At 39.0% G+C, this 23455-nt stretch overlaps 4 protein-coding genes across 7 annotated transcripts in view; 3 read left to right on the top strand and 1 right to left on the bottom strand.

Moving 5' to 3' along the window:
- The window catches only part of LOC139933805 (GRIP1-associated protein 1-like), a 77203-nt gene that overhangs the window by 33744 nt on the left and 20004 nt on the right, over window positions 1-23455 (bottom strand). The gene's annotated exons all lie outside the window — the stretch shown is intronic.
- LOC139933974 (uncharacterized) lies at window positions 132-8202 on the top strand. 2 transcript variants are annotated; one of them, XM_071928221.1, is made up of 9 exons: window positions 132-211; window positions 984-1702; window positions 2683-2765; window positions 3218-3355; window positions 3900-4096; window positions 4751-4839; window positions 5427-5501; window positions 6254-6328; window positions 6724-8202. In XM_071928221.1, the coding sequence occupies exons 2-9, from the start codon at window positions 1010-1012 to the stop codon at window positions 6862-6864; spliced, it is 1491 nt and encodes a 496-aa protein (XP_071784322.1). In that variant the 5' UTR covers window positions 132-211; window positions 984-1009; the 3' UTR covers window positions 6865-8202. The 2 variants fall into 2 exon arrangements, with proteins under 2 accessions (XP_071784322.1, XP_071784324.1); XM_071928223.1 differs by having other exon boundaries at window positions 177-280.
- LOC139933801 (cytochrome P450 2D9-like) lies at window positions 10353-15393 on the top strand. The gene is made up of 4 exons (XM_071928017.1): window positions 10353-10743; window positions 12204-12328; window positions 12470-13432; window positions 13601-15393. The coding sequence occupies exons 1-4, from the start codon at window positions 10472-10474 to the stop codon at window positions 13777-13779; spliced, it is 1539 nt and encodes a 512-aa protein (XP_071784118.1). The 5' UTR covers window positions 10353-10471; the 3' UTR covers window positions 13780-15393.
- Window positions 15548-23404, top strand: LOC139933800 (cytochrome P450 2D9-like). Its single transcript, XM_071928016.1, has 4 exons — window positions 15548-16502; window positions 18429-18553; window positions 19108-20070; window positions 20692-23404. Exons 1-4 carry the CDS (start codon window positions 16219-16221, stop codon window positions 20868-20870), a joined length of 1551 nt encoding a protein of 516 aa, XP_071784117.1. The 5' UTR covers window positions 15548-16218; the 3' UTR covers window positions 20871-23404.

Below are 23455 nucleotides of genomic sequence, written 5' to 3'. Positions count from 1 at the left end.
TTACCATAAACAAAGTCGCCTGATATCCTTCACACATTCAGTATCCGAAGGGGCGACTGTAACGGGGCGACTTTGCCGAGGGCGACTCTGTCGTTTGGCGACTCAGGTGGTAGTGCACGTGAGGGGCCCGGGCCAGGTCGAGTTGTCTGTTTACCGATTGCAACACGTGTGATCGAGTTTGTTATGTGTTGATCCTGATCGTTGAAACAAGGTAAATTCTCTATTTTGTTGCACTGACATGTTCTGAAAAGACCTAGAACTGAGGAAATCTTATGTGAAGGTGACTCTCTTTCATTTCATCCATCAAGTATCAAGATTCAAGTAGGCCCTATCAAGTTATAAAGTGCCTTTTTTTTACTTTTCAGAATTGGTTTTTGTCCTTCCTATATTAAATCCTAACCAAGACAAAAATTCCAACACAACGACGGTGGAAATTTGCAAAATGTTTTGCTAAATGGCTGAACATGCTGAAAGCATAGATGGAAGCAACTGTGGGAAGGTAAAGGGCTTTTTACAATGTCCCTTTTCCCTTCCCACTAAGCACTATTCACTAACCACTTCGCTTTCTTCGGTGGATTTGGCAATATAATTTTATAAAGTCTATTTTATTTAATAATTTATGAAACATGTCAATGATGATTATGAATGAGTAAATGACTATATGATGAAAGGTTTTTCCTCAATCAATGTCAATTAAATTATTTAATATCAAATAAGGGAATCAATGTGTGGTGAAGAGGTTTTCAACTAGTGGTTTAAACCCGCCAAGGCCTGGTTCTTGGTAATTTTACCGAGACGAAGTCGAGGTAAATTATCAAGAACCAGGCCGGGGTTTTTTTTTTTTTTGGGGGGGGAGTCAGAAATTAATAAATGGTCTGAATTCCATTTTGTGATGGCGAAGTAACAACATTTGTCACAATGCTAAGTCCCCCAAAACAGTCTCTGTGCGAATTAATTACCCCCGTTGGTTTGTTTTATTTCAGTACCTCTTGACCTCTTGAAGTCAACAATGGAGAAACAAAAGTTACCAGCGAGCAGTGCTGTTAACCACCCATCAAAGAAGAAACTAAAAGTAGACTCCACAAAAGCTCCGTTGTCTAAATCAAAACCTAACTCATCCAAAGACAAGGCACTGAATAAGTCCAGCAAAAAACAGAAACCAAACTCCAAAGAAAATGTCTGGTGGTTTACTCAAAAGGCGAAAAAACAAGAGAAGAAAAATGCTGGCACAACAGAAACAAGCAAGACTGTAACCAATGCAAATGCATCCCCAAAAAGTAGCAAAACCGAATTGAAGGCAATTAAGAAGAAAGCTCTGCAAGTAAAGAAGAAACGACAACGGAAAAACAGGTTACTGAAGAAGAAACTGAAGTCAGGTGGGAACACAGAAGATGTGATGCTCAAGGATTCAGGTGATTCTGAATTGCCGACCAGTGTGAGTCTTCAGAAGAGTGGTAGATCAAAACAAAAAAGAAAGAAAGCAAAGAAGTTCAAGGGTGTTAAAACAGCTAAAGATGGTGGCCAAATAGCCCCCAGACTGAAGGAGACCCAAGTGAATGGCGAGAGTACAGAGGAGGACAGTACTAAAAAGGAAAAGGACTCTAGTAAGGGGGGTCAAGTTGAGACTAAGCCTGCTAGTACCAAGGCTCTAGAGAAAGTTAATAAAGGAGAAGTGTCATCCAACTGGAAGGCTTTGTTGCCAGTGAGTATAACAAGATTTTGCAGTCTTCACCTACACACTTGTAACATTCTGAATGTGAAACTCTTTACTAGATACTCCCTGCCGAAATGGCCCCAACCCTCCACAACCACCTAATATGGTATGAGCTGTATTGGATCCCTACTGCCTCAATCCTCCAAAAACAGCCAATATGGGTTTAATATAGACACATTGCATTAACCGCCAGCGTTGATGAAGCGTGCACGCGTGAAAGGCTATCATTGGCTGGGAGTCGTGCGCAGCACATACGTGCACTTTTCCATTGTTTGTCATCAAAGATGGCGGTCAATGATGTCGTGTGCGATCCATCTAAAGGGTGCTACTGCATGCATTAAAGGAACACGTTGCCTTGGATCGGTCGAGTTGGTCTTTGAAAAGCGTTTGTTATAAAATGTATATAGGTAGAAAGATGCTGTAAAAGTAGAATACAATGATCCACACAAACATGCCTCGAAATTGTACGGTTTTCCTTTTACCTCGTCGACTACACAGTCGGCCATTTATGGGAGTCAAATTTTTGACTCCCATAAATGGCCGACCGTGTTAGTTCGCACAGTAAAAGGAAAACCACGCAATTTCGAGGCAAACTTGTGTGGATCATTGTATTATACTTTTAAAGCATCTTTCCAACCATATGCTTTTTATAACAAACGGTTAAAAACGCTTTTTTATATACCAACTCGTCCGATCCAAGGCAACGTGTTCCTTTAATCCTCCAAAAACATCCAATATGAGTTATATATAGGATGCCTACTGCTCAATCCTCAAAAATCCACTGCTATGAGGATATGAGTTAATGTGCCCAGCCAACTTGGTTGAAAAGGTTCCCAATAGTTAATTGACAGATTTAGACTCATTTAGGCTCATGGCCAGAACACCTTGGAACTTTTTAAAAGTAACTATCTGAAAGTTTACAGATTGTGTAGCCAAGGTCTCCAACACCTCAGTTCTTTTCATTCCAGATGGTTGAAAAGTCAAGGAATGAGCGCCAGACATACAAGAAAAAAAACAAGAGCGTCGGAGAGATCAAGGAATATCAGCATAGGTAGGTTTTTCATCGCCGAATATTTCAAGAATGTTAGTTCCAATTGATGTTAAGCATTTATTCATCATCTCCTTTAGCCAATGTGTCAGAGCGCTGTAACTACCCTCTTCATTGGGCATTTAAGTGTTCCTGAAATCGGATCAACTCTTGAAGTAAGCACAACTGGTAGCCAAATGTTCAACCGTCTGCAGGTACCCATTACTCCTGGCTAACGAGAAGCAAGTATGGTTAAGTGCCTTGCCCAAGGATACGAGTTTTCCAACTGGAATTTGAGCCCACATCCCAGTAACTCAGCCATCAGAACTCGAGTTCAAGGGTCTATACCACTTGGCAACTATATAAATGTGTCTTATATTTAAATTTCGCATACCTGTTGTCAAAATAAAAAGCACCATGATTCGCCTGTATAATAAATTAAGATTTGTGTATTAATTATTATTATTGTGATACAGTAACCCAGACATCTGGTTTGATGATGTCGACCCTTCACTGATCAGAGCCAATGAGAATGAAGGAGCAGACATTGATGAGGATGACGTCCAATCAGAGACGGGCCACAATCCACTGCTGAGAAAGGATGCAAAGGATGGGTGAGTTTGGACCCTATAGCCAAAATAATAATTCCAAGTGTGTCAAAACAGTTTAATGCATCAAAATGTGCTCTGAGAATGCATTTATTTTTGTTACAGATTTATCATTGGTATGATAAGTGAAGTAACATCTACTCCACAGCAGTAAAATATAAGGCAAGACAAATTCTGAAAAGAACAAATCTTCTTGGCAAGTAGATACACGCATATATTGGTACCTCACCATGCAATGCCTCAAATCCCATCTATGAAGTAACGTTGTTACTTGTGCTTCTTGATGACTAAACCAGACCTTGCTGTACCACATTAGTTGGCAATTGGAGTCTGATGCATAGATTAGAGCCATTGCCCCAAAAGCTTCAACGAGAGTGGTAAACTGGTAAAGCCACCAGCTGTGCTCAATTATTGTGTATTCACCTGTGTCATTCTTTAATTTTCCTATTTTGTGAGTTTTTATGTAATTTTGATGGCTGTTACACACTGGCAAGCAAACAGATTATTTTGAATTTTAATTGAAAGATTTCTCACTTGAATTGAATTGCAGTGCGACTAAGTGCCTTGCAATTGATTGTGAGATGGTGGGTACTGGTCCCAAAGGATGCAAGAGTATATTGGCTCGAGTTTCCATCGTCAATCAGTATGGTTACTGTGTATGCGATAAGTACATCACCCCACAGGAACCAGTGACAGACTACAGGACGTTTGTGAGCGGTATCCGGCCACAGGACCTCAAAACAAAAGGTATGCAATTGTTTTCTTGACCGTTTTACTTACACCCTTACCCTACCCAAAGTCCATCCTCTCAATTTACCCCAGGTTAATGGATTTATTTGTAGTATTGATGACAAAGCTATTCAAGCAAAACACAAGCATAACAAAGGGCTTAGAATAGCTTCAAGTTTAATCTACATCTACATCAGTTATCTTCTGCCAAAAGGATTACAATGGTATCCTGCTAGAGTTGTGGTGTTGTGTGGTGTTTAGGGAGCAGTGTGGTTTGCATGTTATCGGACATTATGTTCAATGATGGCATCTTTTAAATGATTTTGGTTTGAGGCACCAATGACTTGGGAGGGGAAACCATTCCAGAAAGAATTTTTAGATGGATAACAAGTGTTATTGTAGAATCTACTTTTGGCATTGGGACTTGGTTCTTTTATGTGCGTTACACAACACACAGGACCAACGGCATTTTGTCCCATCCGAAGGACGAAGCATCATGGTTAAGTGTCTTGCTTAAGGACTTGAGTGTCACAACTGGGACTCGAACCCACACTTCATGACAGAGTCCCAGGCCAGAGCTCGAGCTCAATTCCAAGTTTTGAAAAAAAATCAAAAGTCTATGATGTTTAACCAGTGTTGTGTGTAATGTTCTGCGATCATTGTTTTCTGCAGGGGAAAGTTTTGAGGTGGTCCAGAAGGAGGTGGCAGATCTGCTGAAGGGGCGAATTGTCGTTGGGCATGCACTCTCAAATGATTTCAAGGTATGAAAATTCAAGTATACTTTACATCAGTTTTACAAAGCATGAAAAACATGTTTATGGTGGCTTAATTTAATTTTTAAACTTAAGTCTATTCCCGATGCAGTTGTCTAGTAATCTAGTAAATTGTTGCAGGCCTGATGTTTCACAGGTGCAACAAAGGTGAGTGCCTCCATGCCCCCTGGCTGTTCATTGCCTTGGTGCCCCTGAAATGCTCTAGTACAAATTTACAATTTCCTCATAGAAATATGCTAATAACATTCACGCATGCATACAGACCCTGTTGGTTGGCAAACGCCATAGAGTTGTGCAGTAAGCAGACGCGCAATCGCGTCTGCGTCATGCACCCATTAGCCGTGTAATAGACAGCATGATGTTCCCTCATTTTGCCAACCAAAATGTTAGTGCGCACGCGCTATGTGCAATTTACATATTTCATGGGAAGGGTCTATTGCTTATCACTGGGTAAGGCAATCCAATCTTATATAGGTCCAAACACGTTGGTGTTTAGTGGCTTATAAGATGAGGATTGTTGAGCATTGGGATCACTTGAAGGCAAAACTTTATAATTACTTGTTGCTTTTGTTCAGGTCTTGTACTTCAACCACCCCCGACGTCTTGTCAGAGATACATCCACTTATCAACCGTTCAAAGATCTATTCAAGGTTTGTGAACAAATCTATTCAGTTTTCTAAATCAAATAGTTTAGATTTTGTTTTAAACCACAACATGTATATCCACCATGTGTTTCTGGACTATGGTGGATGGATTATTATGCCCAGAACAACTTCAGAGTGAACTCAGTTATGAACTGGCTGATTTGACTTTTAATTTTGTTAAAATTCAGAGGTCGTAATCCAGAGTCATTACAATAGTTGAAATTTATATGACAAACAAAATTTTAGAAAAAGAACACCTGATTGTCAAAAATAAATAATTAGTATGATGCGAATATATATATTGACATTCTATTGTGTAGGGTGCACAGGCAAGATGTGCTATGCTTTTTTTAAACTCACAAACAGGCACAGAAGGTACTGGCAATCAAGCTACCATTGTTTACTGATGAAAGTCTGGGATTACACTATTACCCTCGGGAAAGTGAATTTCAGGCATAAGTTCCAGTGGCCTTTGTCCCTTTTTGCTTTGTATGGGGTAATAAAGTGTGTGCATTTTACACAATGAACTGTGCAGGCCGAGTAATACATCAACCGAAAAAAGTGATCCGAAACTGTTATGAGATGTTAATGAATGCCATACTAGTCAGTTTTAAAAAGTTTCCACTAAGAGAAGTCAAATGTCTTAGGATAGATTCCTCAAAGTAAGCTGCATTATTGGTCTAAAAAAATAGTCTTACAAAAGCTGAATTTATTTATTTAATGAACTTTATTTTACTTTATCTTACATTTGATTTCAGAGTAAAAGACCAGGTTTAAAGAAGCTGACAGAGCTGGTTTTAAAGGTGAAAGTACAGAAAGGTGAACATAACTCGGTAAGTTTTCTATGTAAACTTGTTAACTGTAGTCACTTGAATGAGGCAGCTAGCTAATTTAAAACCATTCAATTTAACACCTGGCTCATTCAATTTCATTTGAAAATGATTGTTCCATCGCATCAGCATTCATCAGCCAATAAAAGGAGCAAATCGGTTTCAACAATTTGGCATTCACTGGTCAAATAAGATCATTCAACTTTATTAGGTTAGCAGCAATAGGCTATTAAGAAATATTATCACGTACATGTTTTCACAGAGATTCACATTATTTATGTATTCTGCTGGAAATCCCCAGTTCTAAATATGGTGAAAATGAGGCATAGTACTACTTCATTCAGTGAAGGTATTGGGTTTTTTTTAATGTAAGAGGTTTTTATGCATTGTTTCTGTAGGTGGAGGACGCACAGGCTGCGATGAAGCTGTACATGCTGCATAGAAAACAGTGGGAGAAATCAATCCGAGAGAAGAAAATCTCATCTACAGGTGCCTCATCCAATAAAACCCACAAGTTAGGCAAGACGACTCCTATATAGTATACAAATATTTTACATATGACTGCTTGTCGCAGAAGACGAGTACAAATAAGGTGAAACTCGGACTATTCAGACGCCGAGTAAATAGAAAAGGAAGATTTCACTGAGTGAAATGCATACAATGTTTGTTTTCTATAAATAGTACAGCATTATATTGTTATGCAAATTGGACTCGAATATCAAACAGTGGAGTGCCACAACAGTAAATAAATGACAAGGATCTGTGTTCTTGGTTTAGTAGTAGCGTTTACTCGCACTCTGTGGATATCGCAAAGTGGTTACCAGGCCTGAAAGGACAAGGCCATTTTCATTTTGCATAGGGCAGTTTCATTGTCAAATCTGAAAGTCTATGGGACACTTTTGAAGCGGCACCAAGGCCAAGACTAGGGGAATCACAGGCCATGATTTCTGTAGCCTCTGTGTAATTCCAGGCCTGGGTGACTACTTTTTATGATATATGCAGAGCTATGTTTGAATTATGAGACAGTATTCTTTCCTTAACAATGTTCCTCTGACCATGTGCCAGTTAAAGACAGTGGACACTATTGGTAGTCGGTAATTGTCAAAGACCAGTCTTCTCACTTGCTGTATCTCAACGTATGCATAACAAAATAACAAACCGTGAAAATTTGAGCTAAATCAGTCATTGAAGTTGCGAGATAATAATGAAAAAAAGAAAACACCCTTGCCACACGAAGTTGTGTGCTTTCAGATGCTTGATTTCGAGACCTCAAATTCTAAACTTGAGGTCTCCAAATCAAATTCGTGGAAAATTACTTCTTTCTCGGAAACTATGTTACTTCAGAGGGAGCCGTATCTCACAATGTTTTATACCATCAACCTCTCCATTACTTGTCACCAAGTAAGGTTTTATGCCTATAATTATTTTGTGTCCACTGCCTTTAAAAAAAGGAAACTCTAATATAGACCATTGAAAAAGCTGGCGGACCAGTGAAAAAGCTGATGGACCAGTGAAATGACATGCAAACTGGTCCTGCTGTCTAGTCATTGAAAAGGGTAAAACCATGTGAGATAAATTTTTATGATAGGAATGACAATGTGTTCGTTTTATTAAAAAAAATCACTCTTAATTATAGGCTATACTATGTAATGCATGAAGGAATAGACCCCTTGCATATGATGTCATAAGCACAACCAGCGCCCTCACCGAGGTCAAAGGAAGACCTGTCATTGGTTGAGAGTTTTGCGCTGCATGTGCATGTGTTTCATTGTTTGACCTGTTGGCCAATGCAAGGGGGCTATCCAGCCGTGTCAACAGGTGATGTGGATGTTCATGAAGAGAATAAATCATATACAAATAAATATGAATGCACTAAATTATTTGTGTCCCCCATTACTGTATTACTGTATAACAACTATAAAACAACTATAAGGTGTAAAATAAAAACATAAATACTCAGTTATTCGCCAAACCTAGGTCCACATTAATAACAGCCTGCATTGAGGTACAGTCTAATAACTCACAGGTCAGATTTGACTGGAATTTAAAGTCCCTGTGGGCCTGACCAATTGCTTAAACAAAATTGAGATTGTAATTCGGATACCACATCTTTCTTACCCATTTTCAGGTCACATTGACACAGATTTTGGGTGACCCAATGGTGACCCCCCGCCTCCCCTGTCGACTTATTCATACTTATTTTTCCTTAGAAAACTTTCGTATAGATCACAATCTTGTTGACACAGGGTTATGATAAAACATGTGGTGTTAATAATGAATACATATTAAGGGTGGTTTCTCTTACACTAATGGAGGCAAGCAAGCGGACGTTTAATGTCTTTATAAACTAAGATTCTGGAGGCACACTAACCTCCCAAATGCCCCCCACCGATATGAAAAACTTCGAGCGTAGATCACAATCTTGATGACAAATATTACTGCCAAGCTGTCGTGATAAAATATTTTGTGTTAACAATGAACAAAGATATGTTACACAATACTAGCTATTTTGTTGACTGCAAACAAAGCCTTGTACATTGTTCTGTGACTCGAGCATGGTATGACAGCCGACGACATCTATAAAAAGTACATAGGTCAACAACTGATCATTGGTTGTTTTTGGTGAGATGTGATAAAGACAGGATTGAACCTGCGTGGCAGTATAGACCTACTTTGCTAGATCAGTGCAACTCATAAACCAATAAATAAGTACCAAGATTTACGAGTGAAGTTTCCCAAATGTTAATTGTAGGAATAGATTTTAAGCTGTCTATGCCTCCGTTATGTGACGAAAACTAGTTCCAAAAATTAACACTATTATTACACAACCCTTTTGATGTCGGTTATAAGCATAATTGACAGACTTCGTGCCGTTGCTATGGCAGCGTATAGGGGGCACAGTTGGGTGCACCTGTTTGCACCGTTTGCCAAGATTTCGAGTCCCCTTTTCTTAAACCCCCAAACCTTTACAATTTTTTTAATCATTTATTGTTTGGCAGATAATCTGACGTTAAGGTACGTCCCCATGCCACACCCTTGTTACACCACTGCCAATCATTAGTGGGTTTTTTCAAGCAACAACAAAAACATATTTAGCGTCCGCCCGCTTCCTTTTTTTCCTCTTCTTTGTTTAACTAAAAAAAAATAGGCCACATTTAATCAATCTCAGACCCAAATATAAAAAAATAAATAAAAAAAAGCCCAGCCGTATGTCTTAAAAAATTTGTGTCGGGCGGCCATTTAAAAAAAGGCACTCCTTCCCTTTTTCAAAAAGGCAGGACGCAAAAAAAAAATTACAATATGGGATGAGTTATTACCCCGCCCCCCCCCCCCCCCCAGAAAGCTACAGGGTCCAAAACAACAAACATAACAAACGAACAACAAACGAACGAACGATCAAACAAACAAACAAACAAACAAACAAACAAACAAACAACAAACAAACGAACAAACAAACCCCCCAAAACCAACCCAATACAAGAAAGACAAGAACTGATAATGATGATGATTTTTAAAAACCTAGTTTTCAGTTTTCAATGTTTTCAAACTGTTTTTTTTATTACTCATAAATTGTGGTATCATTGAAAAAAATGTTTCATGAGAAGTTTTGAGCTGTACTGTAAAAATGAACTGTAAATGAACTGTGAGAAGGGCCTCGTGTTAACCTCTTACATATTTTTATATAAATCCTAAAACGGGCTTTAAACACTCTTAAAACTGAACCGGATTGACTGTTCTGTGTTCTTTCCCTTGTCCATGCTTAGTTAACTTTTTATTCACATTCCTCTCATAAAAACACATAGTTTAGCGACAAAAGCTTCATTAAAAAAAAATACCACTTGCAGGTGACTTTAAAACCTCTCCATGAAGACTTTGTACACAAACATTGTATTGTTGCATCTAGGTTATGTACGTGGTGTAGAGTGTAAAGAGCCTGCAGGGGTCAAGGCTAGTATAGCAGCAGCGGGACAAAGCTATACGCGTGATGAAGTCATGCATGATTTACTCATATTCAAACAAAATCAAGGCGGTCCAAAGTCCATGGGGGTGGGGTATCACTGGGCCAAGGGAACTAACTAAAATATTAATACAGACGGCTAGGTAGCGTCAAGTATTTTTGTCGATGTGTGCAGTAAGATAGTCCCAATGGCGATCGTAGAGAAACTCGTGTATTTCGTGTCGGAATTGGACACTTTTCTAGTCCTGTGTACCGTTATTACATTCCTGTTGACGGCACTGATTTATCGACGAATCTCATACAATAGGAAATACAGCTGGCCACCTGGACCGAAAGGATGGCCCCTTATTGGTTGTAGTCAGATGATAGCACTCAACTCGGGACAAACAACCGCCAATATCACCAAGATTGGAAAACAATACCATCCTGACTTGTTCACCCTCCCGACGTTTGCTGGCAAGTAAGTGCAATTTAATTCCGGAAAATGTAAAATGGCCTGCCTCTAGAACATTGAGGTTAAATAAATAAGTTAGGAACAGGTTCACATTTTAAATGGACTTTTACATTTTTTTTTACTTTTCAAATTTACAGTTTAAATAATTGTCATTAGGCCTATAGTCCAAAAATTGCTATCCGAAACAGGATTTTACAGCAATACATTTTTTGTTTTCACTTCACTTGTGAAAAATATGTTCTAGATATTACGAATCAATCTAAATTTCTATGCTAACATTTTGAAAAAGGATATTAAAACTCAACTTATGTGTTACATTATATCACACATTTTGTCATATTAAAGTTTCAAGGGATGAAAAGCAAATTTAACCCTCCCCTTTTGCTTGAGTTGCGCAGCAAAGGGTAACAAGACCAGTCCCCTCCTGTTTTCGGCTGGGTTTTAGCACGCAATTCTTACTTTGTTCTCCCAAGAGTGTTTTATCGAGAAAACAGCATAATTTTAACACTGAAAACAACTGCCATACTAAATAAAGTGAAATATCAAAAATCGCAGTTAAATATGAACACGTTATAAGTGTAGGCATTCAGTTTTGGTATTTGTCTGTGTGATGTCACAGTGTCACTCCCCCTAATAAAAAAACCCGACGCATGTTTCCCTCACTAGTCTATTTTTAAGAGGGCTAGAGTCCACTTCTACATTCAGCTAATCTGAGTTATTTTCATTAAAGCGAATTGGGAAAAAAAGAACTTAAATGCACTGGACACTATTACTCAAAATAGTCTATTTTTAAGAGGGCTAGAGTCCACTTCTACATTCAGCTAATCTGAGTTATTTCATTAAAGCGAATTTTGAAAAAAAGAAAAAAAGAACTTAAATGCACTGGACACTATTACTCAAAATAATTGTTAGCATAAAACTTACTTGTTTGTTTGTTTTTCTATAAGTATCAAATTTGAACCTTTTTAGTGCACACATGGAAACCAATTTTCACTTTTTACTTGTAATCTGTGATGAAATAAATAAATTGAATTGAATTGAATTGGTAACGAGCAATGGAGAGCTGTTGATAGTACCAAACATTGTATGAAACGGCTCCCTCTGAAGTTACGTAGTTTTGAGAAGGAGGTTATTTCTCATTCAAAAAAACTTCAGGGTGCAAGAACAGAGTTTTTTCTTTCATTATTCTCTCGCAACTTCGATGGGCAATTTGTTTGTCATTTTATGCATTTAATGTTGAGATACACCAAGTGAGAATACTGGTCTTGACAATAAAATAATTCCCAGACGTTACAGTGCCTTTAAAGAGATGGATCAGATATACACGGGGATGCATTTTGGTTTTATTACCCATGTGTGTTAGCATTGTATATACTTCCCGAGTTCTGCGGGAAAAAAATCACAGGCATAATAATATTACTCTACTATTGTATTTATTTTCCTAATTTTTTCCCCTTTTTGTTCAGACGCATTGTTGTTCTAAACAGCTTAAAGGCCATTAAAGATGCCTTTTTAAGACAAGCTGCTCACACGTCAGGACGTCCAGACAGCTGGCCGTTCACGTATGTCAACGAAAAACACAAAAATCTCGGTAAGTCAAGTTCCATTTTGGTTGCTTTATTTTTACACACAACACGAAAGGGGGGGGGGGAGTGATTTCCCTTATTTCGTGTACCCTTTTCAAATTTCATATGAAGCCATATTCATTGTACTATTCTTTGTAATATACCAGGTTTGTTCTTTGAGACGTATTCTGCCTCGTGGAGAAGAGAGAAGAAGTACATGGTCCGCACAAGTCGGCATTTCGGCTACGGTATCACCAAGTCCCAAGACATCGTCCACCGTGAGGCAAATCATCTGGTGGAATTGGTCAAGAAGAGGAAGGGTCAGCCGTTTCATTTACTCTCCCCTCTTACTCTCTGCATGTTGAATGTCACCTTCTCAATGGTCTTCAATACTACTTATGAGGAAGATGATGACGAGTTTGGACAGCTTCTCTTAGATTTCATGATGTGGTTTGTTGAGATCTTTAAGCTCTACGACCTGGAGCCAATCTTGCCTGTGTTGGACAAGCTCGGCATAAACACCACTTTGACCACAGGCAAGGAAATGACCGTTAGAATATCAAAATTCATCATGGACCACATCAACCATCATAAAGCGACGGTCGATTTCAATCACCCTCGAGATATGATAGACGAATGCCTGATCGAGTTAGCCAAGAATGACCCAAACAGTGACCTTCGTGAGTTTAACGATGAGAAGTTCATGTGGATGTTCTTTAACCTGATCCCCGAGCAAGGAGACACGGCTCCATCGATCTTTAACTTCTTGATGCTCGCCACCGCTGTCTATCCGGAGATTCAGCAGCGAGTCTTTGAGGAGATACAACATGTGATTGGTGACCGGGATCCCACGTTGGATGACAGGGGCAAGCTGCCTTACACCGAAGCTGTGATCTTAGAAGTCCTTCGCATGGACACACCCTTCTGGCTCTTAATTCCGCATCACACTCAACAAGACGTAGACATTCTTGGATTCAAGATTCCCAACGATACCACAATCATTCCTAACATCTATGCCGTCCACTACGACCAAGATCTTTGGGGTGATCCTGAGAACTTCAGGCCTGAGAGGTTCATTGATAAGGAAGGAAAACTCTCTAGGCCAGAGTACCTGATACCATTTTCAATTGGTGAGTATCGCATTTTCGATTTAGTTCTTGGAGGACGCTTTTTGACCAGATATCAATTGCAGTTTGCAATTGCAGTTGCAATTGCTGGCAAAACGGTTTTAAATTGTTTGCTAAACGATTACTGAGAATTTCATCAGTGGTTCTTGTATTGTATTTGCTTCTACACAGGGCAAAGACAGTGCTTTGGCGCGCAGATGGCACAGAAAGAGTTCTTCATCTTCTACATCTCCCTGGTGCAAAAGTTCAAGTTGAAGCTCCCAGACGGTGATCCAGTACCCAAAGTGGAAGCTCAATGGCTGTGGGTGTCTCCACCTGAGTATCGTTTGCAAGCAGAGCTCAGAGAATAGACGTCGACGGTGACGCAATCGCAAGGAGAATAAAAGTCCTCCCCATCAGCTCCAGTTTAAATTCACTGAGGCAAGACGCGATTTAGCATCAAAAAGTAACATCATCCGGAGAATGAAAGGGTAACGATGCCACAAATGGCTTCGTTTTATGCTGATCTTTGTTCGTGTTTTGCTCTTAATACTCCTGGTTCCACCAAAGGTTAACTAAATTCTTAAAAACTAATAATGATTTGTTTCTTTTAAAAATGATTTAGAAGATAGTGTTGGTTCGCAGGCGGTGAATGTGTTTTCTGGTCTTAAACGAGCTCGTCACCATTCCCCTTCTATTATTGAATGTTATTTGAAGTTTAACCAATACATCAAGTAAATTTTACTTACATTTGTACATTAATTTTTAAAGGTATATTTCTCTATAACAGATTATACTAAAAAAAATATCGATATTCTAAGTTTATAAAAACTATATACGCACGATTTGCGATTCATGCGATGGAAGCCGAATTGTTTTTAAGTTGTTATTGAAAATCTTTGATTGTTATATCCTTCTGTGTTTAAAAAATAGAGCCTTTGATGCTGTGTCCCGGATGAAGGACGTAACGATGAGTTACCGACTGTGACGGGCGAATGGCCTGAGCTATTATTGTGCACAATTTTGTTATTGCAAGAAAACTTAGTGAAGGTTTCTGTCTTTCAAAGGTCTGAATAGGAAGGAAGTAACGTGACCAGATAGGGGATTTCTGACGGGAGGGGGAGGAACTTGCCCCCCCCCCCCCGTCAGAAACCTTGCTTCCATTCTAACCGAGCTCTGCAAATGTACAATGATTGTTTGGATATTGAATAGTCCCCTCGCCGAATGTCTTTGCCATCACTCTTTACATCTGCAAACGAAGATCTAGTTGAGGTATTTCTAGAAACGAAACAAAAATGTAATACTATAGAAATGCCACATTTTCTACCAGGGAGTCATTAACAATTTGCATGCTTATACGGCCGTTTTATTATGGGAAAACGTAGTTTGTGTGCCTTTGGAAGAAGTGCGTAGAGCCATCACCCTTCTTCAGGACACTCATTTGTTTAAGTCCTTGTTTATTTTCTAAGTGAACAGAAAGCATTGCATTGGCTGGCTCTTTTCATATTGGAAGATGGCTGTGATCTTTAAGTCCTTTTCAAACTATGAGCCAGTTCCCGGGAAATGAACTCCCGGCAACTGTTCTCATCAGTATCACATTTTGGTAACTCCCGGGAGGACTATTTCCCAAGGAATATGCACGGTCGTCTCGCGGAGTTTTACCCCGAGGTTATTTCCCTCAACCCTACCCCTGAGCAGGGTTAATTACTTCCTGGTAATAAGTTTGTTGTAGTGTGAAGAGATCGACCAAAAGTTCCCCGAAATTTCCCGGGAAAAAGAAGAAGTATAAATGGGCTAAAGTAACTTCCTTTCAAGTAAATCTATTGTTAAATGGTAGCTTATAGTAACGCTTTAGAGTCACATCAGTGTCTTGAATCATAGGTAAGTGAATCATTTTAAATTTATTTTCATAAAAACTAAATCGTGCTTTATAAACTAAATCGTGGTTCATTGCTTGATTTACACAATAAATTAGACAGCAAACAAAACTCATTATAAAATAGTTGTGTCGAATTACCAAATAATTACCGGTATACTACGCGATTTATTTTTACATCATCAGTTGGACAGTTGCACAAAATTGCTCAAATCTTGGAGGAAGGAAATGCTGAAATTACAGACACGAGGTGGGGACACTGGTCTTTGAAGCTCAGAGATGGGTCTGCCCTAGCAGACCGTGTGCGAAAGAAAGAAAATAAACTCAAATGAACTCATTGGATCATATCCCTTTGTTCAAAGGGTGAAATAACACAGCATAACAATTGCTTTAACGACTGGGTCTGTACTAGAAATTATTTAGAGACAATTAGAGACATGTACACCATTGGTTTCTGAAAGGTACACCATTGGTTCTGAAATTGGGCATTTTAATGCCCAATGCTTGAAATGTTGGTCGTTTGAAGTGCAACACTCTTGATGTAGATTTGCAAGCAAAAATTCGATGGTGAGCCTCCGATGATGGCAAATATTTATGTTAAATGCATTCTCTACCATTTTGAACTTTGAACCTTGGGTCGACCCCGCGGTGCTCACTCAGATGATCCCCTGACAATTAGAGCTAGCGAGCGAACATATTTATTTGTCCTCTCGTTGTTGTCATGCACATCGGGCACTCCACAAGCAGAGCACTGGGGGCTGACCCGGGTGAGCCCCTGGAATGACGTCAAAGCTATTCGAACGTCTGGGCAGACCTGCGTCGATCAAGGGAAGCTAAACGAACGCACCATATATAAAAGGCCGCCAGGGTCAGTAGGCTATAATATTACATAGTGTTTCCACACTTGAGCAAGCACAGTCTATATCCTCTAAAAATGGCGGGGACCGACGGTTTAATGGGTGTTTTGGCAGACTTCCATCAGTCATCGTCAGTATTTCTCACTCTCTGTACCGTACTGACTCTCATCTTGACGGCACTGGTCTATCGACGAATCTCGTACAATAGGAAATACAACTGGCCCCCGGGTCCAAAGGGATGGCCCCTCATTGGTGTCAGCCCGCTAATTGGCCCTGACTCGGGACAAACAAACATGAACATTACCCGTCTGGGAAAGCAGTTCGATCCGGACGTATTTACTCTGAACTTGTACGCTGGAAAGTAAGTAAATAATGTAGGTAGACAAAGTATGTTATCTGCGGATTCAATATGTAAGCTATATTGACACATATAGTTTAAGTCCTGTACTAGGTCACCATTTAAATAGTTGCGATAATCGTAACCCTCCATCCTCCTGGTCCTCTGCCTGTGTGCATTTTGGACCATTTTGTTGTCAGACATCAGTGATCAGATTTGCCCATTGTTACAAGTTTAAAAACACAGATTTGACCATTTAAAACACTTGACACATTATCGAGGAAATAATGGTCTTACACACAGAAATCAGTTTCGCCTTTGAATGTTCACATATTTTTCTAGTGTAACAGTAACACATTGTTTGAACTCAAATAGTCAATGAGTCTTTTCAACCAAAAGTTAATTAAGCCAGACCTTTTGCCCCCTTTCAATGGTCATCTGTAAAAGAAAAACCTACAAAAAGTTTTAAGACAGTACAATATTAGTGTTTGTTTGTAAGTAAAATGGACAGACATACTGTGACATCTGATAGTTTCAGTAACATACAATTGTCTTGGTTTTGCCTGGTTCCTCACAGGGACAGCATTGTAAGGGACAACATTTGTTGGTAATAGGTTCATATTATTCCCCTTTCTCCCAATTTATGTATGAAATGTCTATTCAACTTGCCAATGGCAGTACAAACATAATCATCTTGATGATGATCCCTAGTTATTATACCAAAGAAAGGAAAATTTGTCTTGCTCTTTCCAAATAAAAATCCTGAAGTGATTTGGAATGCACGGGAAACAAGCTTGACAAAACTTTTACTTTTTTATTTTATTTTTTATTTTTACCACCCATTTAAAAACAATTCACATACTATTGTTTTTATATGACCCCTTTATGTGTGGACAGACCCCTTTAAAGAAGTTGACCGGTGTGCCAGCAATGTTAGGCATTAATTGAAATTCTATTTTCCTGTAAACTGTTTACCCGTAATTGCCTCGTCTATATCGGGCTTCCAGTCTATACGTTATGGGTGAATTAAGCAATGACCTGACCAACATGCATTTATGATGTTAATTCACCATGAATGATCAATCCGTAGTAGAGCAAGGCCACCAAGGGTGATCATACTTATACGGCTTAAATATTAATTATGTTTAAATTTTGGTACAGGTACCAATATTACAGAACCATGATTAATTTTTTTTATTTTTTTATTTTTTGTTTTTGTTGCGGGTGGGGGGGGGGGGGTGGTCTTTTTAATTTATTTATTAAAGTGTTACAGGGTATGTTCAGTTTATTTGTTCCATTTTCTTTGTCTAAATTTTTTTTTTTTTTTTTTTTTGGGGGGGGGGTGTTGGTTAAATTATATTTCGTTGGCTAAGCATGGGATTGTTAGCATCGCTTGCAATTCCATTTAACTTATTTTCAGGTCTGATACTTGTTGTAAGGACAGTTTTTCATTCGATAAAATACATTGGAAGTATATAATTGATAATTGATTTTCAATGGCAACATTCGAATTCTGCCCTGAAAGATATACCATTTTACTGTCGGTTAGATTCTTGCAGAAATGGTAAATGTTTTCCACTTCAACAAGCAGTCGATCTATTGAAAAACTAGGGCGTCTCAAAAATTAAACTAAACTTGACCTTATAGCCCTTATTTTGTACTCCGTTGTTCGTGTGCTTTAAAGGAACAGTTACAGGTAGTGTAAGCACTTTATGGAGTCTTTTTTATTTCTCATCAAATATGATATTTCAGATAAAAATATTTCAAGGGATGTTTTCTACTATCATCACCATCATTAGACCGTGTAAGTTTTAGGTAAATCTGTGATCTTGGACAAGTTTTTTTAATTACCAATTCTGCAATGCTCCTTTAATATTTAGGGTCATTTTCATATTGATTCATGCTGATGGTACAGGACCCATATTATGGTTTGTTGTCTTGTTGTTTCAGGCGTATGTTGATTCTTAACAGCTTCAAAGCAATCAAGGAAGCATTTGTCAGACAGTCGACTCTGTTTTCTGATCGCCCCAGTGTGTGGCCCTTTACGTACGTCAACAAGAATAAAAAGAATGTTGGTGAGTGTTAAATGCCAAGTGCGCCCTCAAATTAATGGTGTGTTCCTGTTCATTTTAGGATCTAAAGTTTAATACAAAGCTAATAAGGTATCGAATAAAGTATATGAAGTATAAAAAGTTTAGGGTCAAGGGTGCTGATCCATTCCTGGGTCAGGCTGACCCGGAAAAGTGTTTTAAAACTGGATTTTAACTTTGACTGTTCGCTCCAGTTTGACACATATGTTTGTGTTTTGACTTAGATTCTGGGTCAAACTGACCCAGAAATGGGTCAGGCGAAACGGGACGCAGATCCGGTTCAATTCTGACCTAGATGTGATTAGAGTGAGCTGATCTGATGTGTAAGACTGGGATTAGGGAAACAACGGAGATTCAGTGTGTGGAGTAAAACCTTGGTTTTGAAAACTTAAAATAGAGTTGCTGTTATACAGTACCAATTTATTAGAAATGAAAGAAAATAATGGATATAGAAATTGAGCGTATAGCTACTGATCTTTGAGGATATTTTTGCAGAGGTGTCTATATAGCCTTATCTATAAATTGTCGTTTGATGACAGGTGTCTTTCTGGAGTCCTTCACCGAGTCATGGAAAAGGGAGAAGAAGTACATGGTACGAACCGTTCGTCAGTTCGGTTACGGTACCCCAAAGTCAGAAGAGAAAATCGTGGAGCAGGCCAACTATCTGGTTGACCTCATCAAGAAAAGGAACGGTCAACCATTTGACCTCGGTCCCCCAACTAGCTTGTGCATGTTGAATATCACATTTTCTCTCATCTTTGGCGCCACCTACGAGGAAGAAGATGAGAAATTTTCCATGATACAGAAGGCTATTATGGCCTGGTATGTGGAGATCTTTAAGCTTTATCACGTTGAGCCACTTCTGCCGTTCTTCGACAAGTTCGGTCTCAGCCCCAGACTGAAGCGGGGTCAGAAAATGACTAAGGAAATCTGTGCTTTTGTACAGGACCACATCGACCATCACAGAGCAACCCTAGATCCCAATAATTCCCGCGATATGGTGGATCAGTGCCTGATTGAAATGGCCAAGAATGACCCAAACGGCGAGCTGCGTGACTTCACTGACGATAAGTTTATGTGGATGATGTTTTTCTTTATCCCCGATCAGGGGGACACGGCGGTGGGTTTGTTTCAGTTCTTGGTGCTCGCCAATGCTATCCATCTTGATGTGCAGCAGCGAGTTTATGAGGAGATTCAAGAGATCATCGGTGACCGGCCACCCTCCCTAGACGACAAAGACAGAATGCCTTACACGGAAGCTGTCATCATGGAGACATTACGCATGGATACCACATTCTGGTTGTTGATACCACATTCTACGGCAGGTGATGTGAGCATCTTCGGGTATAACATCCCCAAGGATACCACCGTCATTCCCAACATCTTTGCCGTCCACTTTGACCCAGAGCTTTGGGGAGATCCAGAAACCTTCAGGCCCGAGAGGTTCATCGATGACGCTGGGAAGACCTTTAGGCCGGAGTATTACATGCCGTTTTCAACAGGTCTGTATAGCATGCAATCATTCTGAAATGGTCTTTCACACAAGTAAAGAAAGCCTTCGTTTCAAATCCAACTGAACTTGGGGATTCACATAATGCATAATCTTTGTGCATCATAATTGCCAGTGAAACCATGGCCACTGCACCGTAACATGGGTTCAGTTTTCTTGTATTTCACAAGTCGCAAATTTATTTATCTGGTCCCTTCACTGACGTCTTAGGAGGCAAGTGTCTGCACATGGTCTGCCGTGTTCAAGTCCGAACGCATACAAAAAAGATATTGCTAATTCAAATTCTCAGAAGTGTGCGACATTGCCGAGCCACTTTTCCCCAGAATGCCTTTTAGAGGGGTATTAATTAAGTGTGATGCCCGTGACCACTGCGCAACGCGTGTCAACCATTTCCAAAGGCAGACCAAAGCAAAGGGACGCAAGTGTGCTGCGCGTTGCATGTGCATTTAACACTAAATAAATGGGGGCATTTGACTACCGAAATGACGCAACCAGTTTCCGTGTAATGACGTCAGGGTCAATACTCGGTTCGGTTTCGGTAATGTTGTACTGTTTTCGATCTAAAAAACATCTTCCAGGAAAGTAAATGTTTTGTGTTATTTTCCCTCTGAAGGACGCAGAACATGTATTGGTGAGCAGATGGCACAGAAGCAGTTCTTCATCTTCTACGTCACGCTTCTTCAGAATTACATTCTCAAACTCCCAGATGGGGATCCAATACCCAAGTTGGAATCCCAATGGTTGTGGGTGTCTCCGCCCGAGTACCGACTGCAAGCAGAACCGAGAAAATAATGTGCACATTTTCTCCGGACGTATTCAATTTAAAACCGAAGTTGGAAGGGAGAAATAGTCGGGTCTCTTATTGAAAATGAGATTCAATATTCATGATTTGTTTTTAGGTAGGCCTACATGAAAAAAAAACACCAGCAACGTGATATCAAGGGTTGAGGAAACTTTATATATATGGTTTATTGCTATATAGCATGCATGGCCATTTTAATATTCTTGTCTATTATAATGATAATTAAAATGTTCTTTTATCCCGCATATCTTTCAATTTTATTTTTAAAATTGTAGGCAAGTTCGCCCCAAACACTATAGGCTAAATCCGCTCTTACCATAAAATTAAAGGGAGACGAAACAGCCATTCGCCCCAACAGACGGGTTGAAATTTTGCAGAGAATTTGTGTATAGTTTGTAATATTCGCTTGTGAAATATTTGTTAACTTGCCTTCAATTTCAAGCTATGGTAGGTCGGTTATTTACTGGATATTTTGTTGGCCTGTATTTAACCATTAAACTGAATTGACAGTCGTGTAATCAAGCTATATTGCTTGGTTTGGGAGCCCGGGTACGTGCACGCTATGTGTTTGGATTTGTTTGTGTACTATACTAATCTGTTCAATTAAATTTAAAACCCTAACTTATAATTTTGGACAAAATTATGTTGCTTTACTTTACTTTGTTATGGTGATGGATGGTTTTTAATTTTACTTGATTGTTTACTTGTTTTACCAATTTGTTTTCACCCAACCCGAAGCCTAAAGCGAAAGACACTGCGATGGTTATATTGAGGTTCAATAACTAAGGTTCAATCATTTTGTCTGGTGATTTTAAGGCTATTAGTGTTTAGGCATATCAGATGGGAAACACTGCCTTATGTTTTAACCCGTACTCCCTTGAGTCTTCTGAAATGTTTCATAACTCTAATAAAAACCCGGCCACGTTGATTATACCCAATATTTCACAGTATTTACTAAGTGCAGTGCAACAGATGATCAAACAATGGATTTTGAAGGGTCGGGAATAGAAAGTTACAGTGGTGCCATGTTTATTAGGCCTGAATGCATTAAGATAGCGAGAGTGAACAAAACTTGCTATTGTTGATATTTTTTTGATACGCTCTTTGACTGATTGCATGGACTTGGGATCTGGCTTAGGTCCAGTCCTGTTTTTGAACCCGCTGAAGTTGGAGCCTGAGCCGAAGTTAGTTCAAAAGGGCAGAAGCTTTTAAGTTATGCATTCAAATTCATTCAATCTCAGTTTATCACCAAATGCTACTTTTTATAATGCAATATTCTAAGTTTTTATTTGTGTTTTAAAGGGAAGGTACACGTTTGGTAATTGGAGTATCCCATCATAACCATAAAATGACAAGCCTGTGAAAATTTGGGCTCAATTGGTCATCTAAGTTGATGAAAGAAAAAACACCCTTGTTGGACGAGTTTGTGTGCTTTCAGATAGAATAAAAGACTTCTAGCTAGAAGTATTTTATTATTTTAGTGAGAAATTACCTCTTTCTCAAAAACTACTATCAACAGCTCTCCAACTCGTTACCAAGTCAGTTTTTATGTTAATATTTGTTATGAGTAATTACCTAACGTGTACCTTTTTAATAAGTCACACAAGTTGTGATTATCCTGTCGTGTTTCTGCCCGTTTTTGAAGAAAATCAAAGGTGGACTTTTGAAGGTGCACTCGGAGCCCTTATGTTAAGAGTCAATGTATGCAGGATCATTTATTCATTTCTTTTACATTATCTGGTCAGTGAGCATAAATTCTGAAAAATTAATTTCATGGGGGAAAATCATCACAAAGCTAATATAATGTGTGACCTGTCGGGGACTCAAGACGTAAAGGGCCACACACTGGGGCGATCATCACATTTAGCTAACATGTGAGGGCAAGCCACTGACGCCCCATCCCAGGGCTAGCAGACGATAATGCTGTACGTGCAAAGACAATGTCAGTTGTTTCTGTACTTATCATTATGTTTTGGTTGTATATGTACCAGAGTTTTCGGGACAATTCACACTTTATGTGCACAGTAATTTTTTAACTGCTCAAAAGAACATTCAAACATGCACTCGCAAGATAGAGTGTTAACGGAAATCATTTCTATTTTTATTAATTTGTTACTATTCTCAGAAAAATGAGAAAACAAGCTTTGGTAAGCTGACCTCACAAATTCCAGTGCGGCTTCTGGGCATTGTTTTGCCACAGAGACAGGTCAACATGTGTGGTTTGAAAATGTGGCGCTTTCATTTTCTTGACGTTATATGAACGCAAATCATTCTCAGAAGAAAAAATTCTCCACTTAGCCTATACAAACAGTTTTGGAGGATGATACTTGTGAAGTCTTTTGCATTTTTTCCTCCTGCAAAAAATCGGTGCACTAGTAAATTTGGTATGATGACAATCTTTTTAAATTTCATTTATGGATTTCTTTTTATAAACAAACCTAAGGAAATACTTTTTCGAACTTCAGATTTTTGTGATAGATCGAGAGAGGTTAAATGTTTTCCTACCATTTATAATTATTAGTGACTATTCCGTCAATAAAAAACATAAAAAACAATCATTACACGTCACTTTGTG

This window comes from Asterias amurensis, chromosome 2, assembly GCF_032118995.1.
Source record: "Asterias amurensis chromosome 2, ASM3211899v1".
Taxonomy (NCBI): domain Eukaryota; kingdom Metazoa; phylum Echinodermata; class Asteroidea; order Forcipulatida; family Asteriidae; genus Asterias; species Asterias amurensis.
Note: the sequence above shows the minus strand (reverse complement) of the source record. Positions and strands in the feature narration are given on the sequence as shown.

Bases quoted from the DNA above. Each gene is read 5' to 3' on its own strand.
- LOC139933801 (XM_071928017.1), top strand. From the start codon at position 10,472: ATGGCGATCGTAGAGAAACTCGTGTATTTCGTGTCGGAATTGGACACT. The intron at 10,744-12,203 runs GTAAGTGCAATT...CTTTTTGTTCAG, and splicing joins CTCCCGACGTTTGCTGGCAA to ACGCATTGTTGTTCTAAACA. The intron at 12,329-12,469 runs GTAAGTCAAGTT...GTAATATACCAG, and splicing joins CGAAAAACACAAAAATCTCG to GTTTGTTCTTTGAGACGTAT.
- LOC139933974 (XM_071928221.1), top strand. From the start codon at position 1,010: ATGGAGAAACAAAAGTTACCAGCGAGCAGTGCTGTTAACCACCCATCA. The intron at 1,703-2,682 runs GTGAGTATAACA...TTTTCATTCCAG, and splicing joins ACTGGAAGGCTTTGTTGCCA to ATGGTTGAAAAGTCAAGGAA. The intron at 4,097-4,750 runs GTATGCAATTGT...TGTTTTCTGCAG, and splicing joins ACAGGACCTCAAAACAAAAG to GGGAAAGTTTTGAGGTGGTC.
- LOC139933800 (XM_071928016.1), top strand. From the start codon at position 16,219: ATGGCGGGGACCGACGGTTTAATGGGTGTTTTGGCAGACTTCCATCAG. The intron at 18,554-19,107 runs GTGAGTGTTAAA...GTTTGATGACAG, and splicing joins CAAGAATAAAAAGAATGTTG to GTGTCTTTCTGGAGTCCTTC. The intron at 20,071-20,691 runs GTCTGTATAGCA...TTCCCTCTGAAG, and splicing joins TTACATGCCGTTTTCAACAG to GACGCAGAACATGTATTGGT.